The 11,409-nt window shown below is 39.3% G+C and overlaps 1 protein-coding gene across 1 annotated transcript in view; it reads left to right on the plus strand.

The window, feature by feature from the left end:
- FER1L6 (fer-1 like family member 6) overlaps positions 1 to 3,854 on the plus strand; it is a 96,549-nt gene extending 92,695 nt beyond the window's left edge. Inside the window, exons 37-38 of the mRNA XM_042464464.1 lie at positions 674 to 774; positions 3,441 to 3,854. Coding sequence (XP_042320398.1) covers positions 674 to 774; positions 3,441 to 3,627 — 288 coding nt within the window. The 3' untranslated portion in view covers positions 3,628 to 3,854. The remainder of the gene's footprint in view (positions 1 to 673; positions 775 to 3,440) is intronic.
- Positions 3,855 to 11,409: the final 7,555 nt, after the last annotated feature.

Consider the following 11,409-nt stretch of genomic DNA (forward strand, 5'->3'; position numbering starts at 1 on the left):
CCGGCCTCAGAAAAACAAATTTTAAAGGCTTATCAAGCCTTCCTCCAAGTACTAAGCTTGTACCAAGTACTAAACACATGCACTAAGTTTCTTTTCAAGGTCAGATTTTAACACTGGAAGGAAGGCAGACACAAGGAGGACCAGGAAATTTGCTTTTCCCATTGCTACTTATTGACTTTGGGAGCACTGGGGAAATTATGTTTCCTAGTGTTTTTTGTGCCTAGCATGCAGCCATAACAGCCTGCCAAGTATCAGAGACAGAGGGAGAAGAAGTAGTTTAACTGACCAGTAGTAAAGGTAAGCAAGGAAGAGTACGTAAATTGGAGAGAAAGAAACCCAATTGTGGCACTGAGAGATAGATGGGGTCCTGCCATACTCTGTCTGATATCGTTGAGTCTTGGAATTAATGCTGTCTTCTGATTTCAGGGATGTAAAAATTTTTTCCTCCATGCCTAATTAAAACCTTGCCAGGAGGAAGTTCTTACTATTACTAATTATTATTAATAAATGTAAAGAGAATGGTTATGAGTAAAGGGATCTAAATGTTTAGCTTTCTTAACTTATGACTTTATAGTACCAACATTTTAATGAATTGCTCATAAACTTATAATAGATGAAGAACTCATTAAGAGATGTTTCAATGAACTGAAAAGGATGGTCTTTTTCAACCCAGGGCAAAGTGGAAGCTGAATTTCATTTAGTCACAGCAGAGGAAGCTGAAAAGAATCCAGTAGGCAAAGCTCGAAAAGAGCCAGAACCATTGGAAAAGCCCAAGTGAGTAAACTTGCCAGCTGTGTGTCAGTTTTCTTTATAGCCTGAAGATGTAAAACTAATACATGGTAGATCCAGATTGCAGTGAAAGACCCCTAAATCCCTCTAGACCTATAGGATGGGGGAAGTGATTTTAGCATTTTTGCCAGGTCCCCTGGTTGTTTTAGACCCAAGAGAGTTTTGTTTTGTTTTGTTTTTCAAATCAGGAAGTCATGTTGGGGGGAAAGGCCGCCCCGGGCCTAAAAATGGCCCAGAAAGGGTCAAAAACGTGAAAACTGCCCACATGTTCCCTAGGTAATGCCCCCTGGAGAACATTCATTTATTATTTATTTTATTTATTGGATTTATACTATGCCTTTTTCCTAGGATGAAGGCAAACTTTCTCCAAAAAAATCAAAACACTTTTGGGAATGTATGATGGAGCATAGCTCTCCAAAGTCTCCTGGTGGCCAATGCATCTCCTCAGTTCTTGACAGTTGCCCACCTCCATCTCTCTACTCAAAATCCAGTAATGTGTCAGGAACTAGAACAGATTAGTTAACAGCAGTAGCTTCTGGTTGCTTTCATGGAGTGTATTTAACACATTCATAAAACAGGATGGTTAGGAGTTGTACTCTGTTTGAATTTAGTTTCCCCAGGCATTTTAGAAATCTAGGTTGATACTTTCTGACCTCAATAGCATTTTCTATCATTTATTTAAAAGATGTTGAATGCTAGATCAACTTGAAGGGGGCAACAAAGCTATTATGTACCATGATATATTCTTTTAATTTTCATGTTTTATTGATGTATCTGCAAAAGCCTGGAAAGGAATTAGAGTAACTAACATTCTCCAAGTTTGTAACTCACTATTAGAGCTGTGCATGGGGCCCAGTGATCTGATTTGCAGATAAGATTAGCAATATAAATTATGAACTGATCTGCTCTGGAAGGATCAGAATTTAGACTTTGGCTCTGTCTTAAGATTTGAAGTCTGGATCACTACTCTTCTTATTCTTTTCTGTTGGGAAATCTAAACAGCTTTGACTCTTCTCTATGTTGTGTTGTTCTTTGCTAAGCAAACAAGGTGCATGCAGTTTTGCATCTTTCTTGACCAGTGCATCAATCCAGGATTGCCAATTATTTAATGACTAAATTTCTGAATTAAAATCATATTCTAGACTAATTGGAAAGCAAAATATAGAATGCTAATATCTCCTGCTTAAGCCCCAAAGAGATAAGCAGCAAGGTAGTAGCAGTGAAAGTAAAATTAAAAATGCAAGCAGATTCTAAATCATGTGCACACACACGCACACCTCACTCTGCTCCTTAAAAGGTGGTCTTTGCTGAAAATGAGTGGTTATTTCACCAAAACAGCTGGATAAAATGTAAGCTTAAAAAGAGTGATGGGGGAACCCTCTATCTCACAAATGCATGCACATATCTGAGCAGTTAAAATCTGAGTCCAAGAAAAATGAGGGAGAAAATTCCTCCCCTAAATTATACCTCATACATATTCGTGCAGGCACCTCCAAAACAGAATAAGAAGAACATGCCTTGCCTTCCTGAGCTAGCAACAAACAAATGTATACACATGCACAGCTCTCAGTAAATGCATATGCATGCACAGCTCTCAGCAAACAAATAAGTCCACACACTTGTATAGGTTTTGAGTTTCTTGAGTTCCTCTCTATCTAGCACCACAGAAGATGTTAAAGTATTATGTAACAGTGACATCACACACAAACCCTCCCTACAAATGCCATGGCTGGAAGTTTTAGGATGCTAACCAAACCCTTGTCATTACCTGGAAACCAGAGCAGTCATTCCAAAATGGTCATTCCAATCTCTTCCCATCACACTACAATACAACTTGTACTGGAGAAAAAACACACTATCTCTGCCATTAGACAGAGTGAGGTTGGTGTCTCAAGCAGCAGACACCAGCAGAAGGTGAATCAGGGATTGGTAACAAGGTTTTGAAGAGCAGAGCTATGTGTGGCAAGCGGTCTACTCTGCACCCAATAAGTCAGCCTGTTGCCACCAGACTCAATGGAAGATGGCCAACCATATTGGCACATAAAGCAGCAGTGCCTTTCCCTCTCTCTGGAAATAACTAAACAATAATAACCAAGTTGCCTTTTTGTATTACCCCAAATACAAATGCTGCTTGAGACCACTGTTTCATTCTACCTAATAATAAGGCTGGTCCTAAATATGTTCCTGAATGCCAGAGACAGAGGACAAATAACAAGGAAGATCAGTTATTATATACTGTGAGATTTCCAAAAGCTTTTAGCTAATCTCTATTAGAGTGATGGATCAGGTGCCTGATATATGTTTGCTTTGATCTAGTTGGGTGTTCCTTGTTTTTGAGTCAGATAATGGTTTTCTGAGCAATCTTGTTTGCAGTAGCAATGTGACTTCTGCAGTAACTCCAGAGAAAATTACACTGTGCTGCATAGCTAACACAAGTAAGCTTTGGGATCTTGATTTGGGCACTACTTTTCTGTGGTCAGATCCCATGCTGCACTAGTAAGGTTTATTTGTAACCAGGGTGAGAAACATGGAGATGTTACTGAACTGTGATTCTGGTGATTTTTCAAAGATTAAAAGGATGATAACAAATGTTTCATATGCCTCTGACATTACTCATGTGTTTCCCTCCCCGCCCCCATTTTTTCCCCCAGCCGGCCTGATACTTCCTTCTCCTGGTTTGTGAATCCTTTCAAGTGTTTGTATCATCTCATCTGGAGAAATTACAAGAAATATATCATCATTGGGCTAATTCTGCTTATCCTAACTGTATTCTTGGTGCTTTTCATCTACACGCTCCCGGGTGCCATAAGTCGTCGGATTGTTGTGGGGAGTTCTTAGAAGACCTATGTATAAATCATGGCACAGGTTAATCACTTAAATAATTAAACACACTCATATTTTACCGAGAATAACACAGATTCAGTTTTAACAAGGGCAGGGGATGCTAAACCTTCCCCCTTCATGTGCCTTACTTCACCACCATCTTCTCCCTGCACCAAACAAAGGGATATTGAGTACCTTTGAGACTAACTTGGTGAACTGTGCCAAAGAGATTGTAGCATAAGCTTTCATAGACCAAGTCTATGAAAACTTATGCTACAATTTGTTTTGCACAGTTCAGCTCAAAGGTGCTACAAGATCTCTTTGCTTACTTGATATTCCAGAATAACACAGCTATGCCTCTGCATTCTATCTCCCTGCAGCAAAGTTTTAGTATCAGGAATGAACATTTATTCTTCACTACATTTTGGAAGTGAATATGACCTTGATTAGCAGAAAGTCACTTAGTGAGAGAGGTAACCAGGAAGGAAATGGAGGACTTTGGAAAGATTATGCACTCCTTGCCCAGACACTCCTGCTTGTTTACGATTGTTTACATTGGGTCTCCTGTCCATCAAGCTCTATCTTGACATTTGGGGCAGATCCAGGTGTCATTCATTCATGTCATTCTTCCATGTTGTACCTGGATTGGACATCAGAGCCAAACATATTATGTCAAATTATGCTTCTGTCCGAGTTCAAAATTGAGGCCAGTAACCGAGAATATCCAGATTCTGGTTTGGAACTCATTCAGTTTTTCTGGGTGTCAATTGGATATTTGCAAAGTTGGAAAGTCTTGTTATTTCTAGACCAGATATCTCTGACTAGACATGGGCTAAGCCCTGGTACACTAATGATGAGTTAACAGTACATGCCCATATATATGCCAAGCTTCAGTCCAAAGCTTTGCCACAGGCCTCACAGATCAAGTCTTGCAAGTCAACCATAGAGAGATGACAGTTTCTTGGCTTAATTCAGAGATTCCCAGAGTCTTTTAAAAGGTTAGAGAATGAGTGTTTCTACCATCTAAATCTAAATTGGTACCAATTTTTATTCAATGTTTGTCAGAGTTCTTCAGTAACCACAGAGATTGGTACATTGGTGGTTCTCTCCACACCTGAATTCAATGGGAAATGCTCTTATAAAGAATATCTGTGTGAGCACTGGAGCACACATATAAATAGGTTTACTGAGAGGAGCTGAGTTTGCTTAAATTATATTGGAGGATTTAGCTGCAGATTACTTGTTCCATTGCTTATATTTTAGTGATTTCAGTGGGAATTCCACACATGTAATTTTCCCATTATAACCCAGAAGCAATGAATGCTGACTGCAGGTGGAAGAAAGCCTTTTGGACTTGGATCCCTCATATTATATGTGCAAAAACCTGTATATGTTGTGATGTCAGCAGGTGAGTCCAAAACCACAGTACCACTTGTGCAAATTCAGTACACACTTAACAGCAAAGCAAAATGGGTATGTTGTACCAGTGGTCCAGTACATCATGGATATTATGTCTAAATATAAATAATTAACTTATGTAAATTCTATATGAAATAACATTCAGTGTAAATGATCATTTACAATTATAATTTGTTTATATTTTGTGTGGGGGAAGAGGGGCCTCTAAAATTTTGCTATTACTGATAACTATATTGTTGCTCCATTTGCAATGTGATTTTCACAAAAATGAAAAGAAGAAAGCAAATCTTTTACAGCTTGTGTCTCACATTATTTCATGAGCAAGAATTGCATTGTGCCTAGAGAAACCAAAAATAGCATACACTCACGAGCAACAAATGAGAGGAAATGAAAGACAAGACAAAAAAAGGGAGCTTTCAAAGGGAGCTTGGTAAATAGTTAATGGAGAGAGGAGTATTTTAAAAATGCTTTGAGGGATAATCTGTTGGAGGTCCAAAAGCAGTTGCAGAACTCATAGATTCTCTTTTGGGGTGCAGGCAAGAAATCATATTCAGATAGCTGTGTTGGCCATGCAGCAAAATACAACAAAATCCGTTAAACAGTGATACCCTTATTGGACCAACTGAAAAGCACAAAATACATCTTGCAAACTTTCAAAGCTTCACTGGCTTCTTCACCAGGCAGGAAAAGATGTTTAAAAAAAGTGACACAATGTTAGGAGTCACAGGCCTGCATTTTATTTCAGATATTACTTCTTTTGCCATTGAAGATGGTCTGGAGGGATCTCATGCAGATGGTGGTCGCCCCTCCTTTTGCCCATGTGTGGACCAGGGACAAAGATTAATAAAAGACAGGTGATACAATTTCAAATCCATTACAAGGCAGCAAAGCAACTTCCACTGAGATCCAGGCTGTCTCTGTTCTGTGCAAGCTTAGTTCAACCCTTAAAATCTTTCTCTCACCAATCTAATCAGTCATGAAAGTGGAACAAGTGCCCTGTAGATGTTATTATACAGTCTTTACAGTTTGCTGATGTGCCCCCCCCCCCAATCTCTTCCTTTCGTGGATTTTGGGAGGGGTAGCCCAAAACAATAACTTCTCTAAGCTCTGGGCTAAACAGACACTCTTCTCTCCCACTTTGCATCAGTTGCAAAAAACCTGTAAGAGCTCAGGTTGGCCTTTTCTTTTCTTTTTTCTTTTCTTTTTTTATAAACTTTATTATATATTCACATACAAGTACAATTCAGCAAATCCACTGTCTCTTCACCAGCAATCCATCGATCGCACATTATAATTTCCAAGATTTGTAAATATAACTTAATAAATAAATAAATAAATAAATAAAACATCTGTACTTCCCAGATACAACACACTTCTTGTATGGTTATTACTGCACTTTACCTTGTTACCTTACATATGAACTATTTCTAAATAACTCCACTATTTTATTGCTTTTTGAAAGTTTATTTCTCCCTATCTTGTCAATGTTTAGTAGTTTTTATATATTTAAATGTATCTCTATACTGTTTCACAACACTTTCCACCGTTCACCATAAAAAGCCTTTACAGTCTCCCATTCATTCTCAGTCTTTCTCTCATCTTTCCCATGAAGAATACTTGTTAAACGATTCATTTCCATCATATCATGAAGTTTTAGTAGCCACTCATCAATCGATGGAATTTCAGCCAATTTCCAATATTTTGCCAGAAGCAATCTTTCAGCCGTTATCATATAAAGAATTTGACGCCAGTGAGTGGCTTCGACTTTACTTGGAAGCTTATTTGTCATATTTAAAAGATATACTTCAGGGATTTGTTCAAATTTTATTCAAAGGATTTTAGTTATTACAGAGTGGATTCGCTTCCAATATTTCTTCCTTTTCTTCCTTTTTGTTTGGCCTTTTCTTCCTTTTTGTTTTCTTGCATGGCACATCCTGTTTCAGCTGTTTAGGGGCATTACCAGGTGTTCAAACTTTATCACACTTCAGACTTATTCACATCATGTATTTTCTGCCACAGACAGACAGCTTTCTGAGATAACTTTGTCACTTACTCATTTATCCATCCCCCCTTTTAATATGGGACACATTTCCACAGCTCAGTCAAACCCTCTCAGTCTTCTCCACACACTTCTGTCAACAGATTCTCCAAGTGTTTGACAATAAATGGAAAGATGTTATTGCTCGATTTAATTGGGGCTACATAGGCTGAGGAGAGAAAAGTGGACTTTTCTGACACTGTTGATGGAGGACTTGGTTTAGCCAGCTTTCTCTCTTCACAAGATCTGCTCCTGTTATATCAGTTTGAAATATAGAAACTCAACACGTGACACTTTTCAGAGAATCAGAAGAGACCCCAAGGGCCACAGAGTCCAACCCCCTGCCATGCAGGAACACACAATCAAAGCACTCCCAACACATGGCCATTCAGCCTCTGTATAAAACCCTGCAAAGAAGGTGACTCCACCAATCTCAAAGGCATCATCGTCCACTGTCAAACATCTCTTACCATCAGGAAATTCTTCCTAATGTTTAGGTAGATTCTCTTTTCTTTTAGTTTTTCTGTAAGTCCAACAACATATGAGGGAGGAGGAAGTTGGTGAATCTAATGTCTATGGGAGCAGGGAATCTGCTCTGGGATTCATCTTTAAAGGAGCTGTCCAAGGTGTTAAATAGGTTAAGTACCCTAGCTAGCTTCTTTAAAATCTGGACTTAAACCCAGAGTGCATTCACAGTCCCAATGGCATGGGGGCCACCAGCCTCCCCTGTATGGATAGTTGTGGTGGTCAGTCTCTTGTCTAGACAATGTACAGCTATAATTCAAGGATGCTGCAAGGGGCACAGGCTAAAAGAGACAGAAGGTCATATCTTTGAGGGTTTTTTTTTTAAAGCACACATACAGAGCAAGAGAGAGAGGCTCTCCAGACTGTCACAACTTCATAAAAATTCATCTTTCTCCCTCTGTTTTAATCAGTCAGTGAATCAGATCTGCCAGTTCCCAACTGGGAGTTATTAATTATCTGCAAAGAAATAGCAGCTAGTTGACTGGTGTACAACAAAGGAAGTTTTCCTTAACGTCTCCTTTGGGATTCCTTTCAGTAAGGAAGAGATTTAAATTTCTGTACTGTTTTATCATGTTGCTGGCTGTGAGCACAAACATCAGTCTGTAGACAAAAATGCTGCCAACTTGAGCTGGCAATGTTCAGTCATACTTCTGACCGATGTCTTTCTTATATCATAGCACACATCATATCACCACAGTGTTTAGATCAAGGGCAGTAACAGTACCACTCTGTTCTGCTTTGGTCAGATCTCACCTGGAATACTTTGTCTGCTTCTGGGTTCCACAGCACCAACAAACCCAAACATCTCAGAAAAGCAAAAGAGATCCGCAAGGCTTTGCTGACCCAAAATATACATGACAAATACAAAATCGTAGAGTTGGAAGACAAGGTTCTTCCAGTCCAACCCCCTGCCATGCAGGAATACACAGTCAGAGCATTCCCAACAGATGGCCATCCAGCCTCTGTTTAAAAACCTCCAAAGGAGGAGACTGGACCACACTCCAAGAGAGTGTATTTTACCGTTAGATAGTTCTTACTGTCAGGAAGTTCTTGCTTATATTTAGATGAAATCTCTTTTCCTGTAATTTGCATCCATTGCTCAGTGTCATAGACTCTGGAGCAGCAGAAAACAAGCTTGCTCCATCCTCAAAATAACAAAATAAAGGTTTCCAGACCTGTATGCCCCAGAGTTGTTGGGCATAAACCCCAAGAGAATTAATGTCTATTTTAGAAGGAATAGTCTTATTTAAAGAGTTTGCTTAAATGACCCAATAATTGTTAAGGATATAGCATAATTAATTAAATATTGAAACCCCCCCCCCCCCCCATTGCTGGAATTAAGAAAGACATTATTTTCTTTTCAAGAGCTATATACTGAGATTAGACTGAACTGTTTGGAGTTCTTTCTCTCCTTGGAGATTGCTATATGACAACTCCCAACTGAACCACCCATGCCTGCATTAAGCATCTATCTGATCTTGTAAGTATCCCTCTGCTCTGGGTGCGATTTACTCTGTGAATTATTTAACCTTCTTTATCTTGAATGTGTATGTGTGTTTTGCATCTTCAAGTAGTTTCTGACTTATGGAGACCCTAAGGCTAATCTATCATGGAGTTTTCTTAGCAAGATTTGTTGAGAGGTGGTTTGCCATTGCCTTCCCCTGAGGCTCAGAGCATGTGGCCTGCCCAAAGTCACCCAGTGGGTTTCATGGTTGAGCTGGGAATCAAAACCTGATCTCCAGAATCATAGTCCAGCACTCAAATCACTATGCCATACTGGCTCTTTCTTGAATATGTACTCTTAATAAACATCTTCACTTTGAAGTACCTTTGCCTGTTTTTTGGCTCCCCAGTCAGCAGTTTAGAAGCCTATTCACAGCAAAGAGAAATGGAATTCCTTCCTCCTATCATGTTTTCCTCCTATCATGTTTAGGAAGAGAAATGGAATTTCTTCCTCCTATCATGCCCAGGAGACAGCATATGGAAGCATCTTGTCCAAAGTCAGCTAATTCCCCCCTAAATAGCATGACCAACCCTATATCCCCCTTTCAAAGAGAATTGACTAGATGTAAAATAAGGTGTGGCAGACTATATTTCAAGGAAGGCAATGGCAAGCCAACTCTAAGTATTTTTTGCCTTAAAAAAAAACCCTAAGAAACTCATGGGATGGCCATAAGTCAACAGTCAACTTGAAGGCACATGCATACAATATTCCCTGTAAATAGCACCACCACCAGTGGGTGGCGGTATCTCTTTATGTTTTGTCACCATTGGGATGCCATTAAAAATGCATTTTAGCACCTCATGAGATGGCTAAGAATTGTAGACCATAAATCTTTGTTTTCTTTTCTGTTTTTAATGCAACATTCAAGTGAGATTGGGAAGATGGAGAATGGGTGAAAAAGTAAAATGTTAGTGTTGGCCCGAGCTACAGTGGACCCATTCAATCAAAGGGATTTTACGACATGTTGTTCATCATTCAGCAATTGATTCAATGGGTCTGCTCTATGTAGGACTAACCAAGAGGCTTTAGGCTAGTGTATTTTTCATCTGTGTTGCAACAGTTCCATATTTTTAAGTGGAAAAGCAGGCAGCCTTTTTCTTAGGCAGAGCATCAAGTGAGATTTTTGCCCTGATTACTGCAACTACAATGTTAATTGTAGGTTATCTCCCCTATCCAAAATGATTGGGACCAGAGGGTTTTAGATTATGGAATACCTGTATTTGCATCCATGTATATATAATGACATTGCTAGGAGAAGAGACCCAAGTCTAAACACAAAATTCATTTATGTTTCATATACACATTATACAAATAGCCTGAAGGTAATTTTATACAATATTTTATTTATTTTGTGCCTGAAACAACGTTTGTGTACACTGAACCAACAGAAAACTACAGTGTCATGATCTCTGTCACCCATGGAAAAAGTTTTGGTTTTTGGAACATTTTGAATTTTGGAAATAAGGGAGAGTCAATCTATAGTTCATATTGGTAGACAAATAAGATGGGCAAAGTGCAGGCCATGGGCAACAAGTGAACCCCCCAGGGCCCCAGAGCCTCCCACAGATCAAAAAAAGTAGGTGATATGATGCACATATTTGCATGTTGTTGTTGTTGTTGTTGTTGTGTGCCTTCAAGTCATTTCCAACTTCATGGTGACCCTAAGGCGACCCTATCATGAGGTTTTCTTGGCAAGATTTGTTCAAAGGAGGTTTGCTATTGCCATCCTCTGGGGCTGAGAGAGTGTGAGCTGCCCAAGGTCACCCAGTGATTTTCATGGCCGAGCTGGGAATCGAGAGTCATAGTCCAACATTCAAACCACTATGCTATGCTGGCTTTTACTCCATAAAAAAAGATGGTGGCTTCAGTTTGCATGCCTGATTTGAACATGTTTTAGATCAAAGGAAAAATAATTTTCATTAAGATATATTAAAATCTTTAAAAAATGATTTTGTCAAATATGCCAAGTTCAGTCATAGACCCTTATAACTTGTAGGCTGAGATCTTGCATTGTACTAGTGGAGTGTAAATCTATGCCAGGCATATCTCCACTTCTTCCTCCTCTTCCCCTGTGTACAACTTTTGTGTCTCTAGTGCATCACCCCGAGTCACTTTTTAGTGTCAGGGAAGGGAAGGGGATAGCCATACTGTGTTTCTGCACCTGGTTCACAAAGCACACATCAACGTAATGGACCTCTGGAGATCCCAAGGAGGTCTAAGCAGATGCCATCTTCTTCACATGTCCACCTGCACAAAACATAGCAGGTCACTATATTCTGGGTGACCAGAACTTTTAAAATAGAAAATGTTG

This window comes from Sceloporus undulatus, chromosome 4, assembly GCF_019175285.1.
Source record: "Sceloporus undulatus isolate JIND9_A2432 ecotype Alabama chromosome 4, SceUnd_v1.1, whole genome shotgun sequence".
In the NCBI taxonomy this organism is placed as follows: domain Eukaryota; kingdom Metazoa; phylum Chordata; class Lepidosauria; order Squamata; family Phrynosomatidae; genus Sceloporus; species Sceloporus undulatus.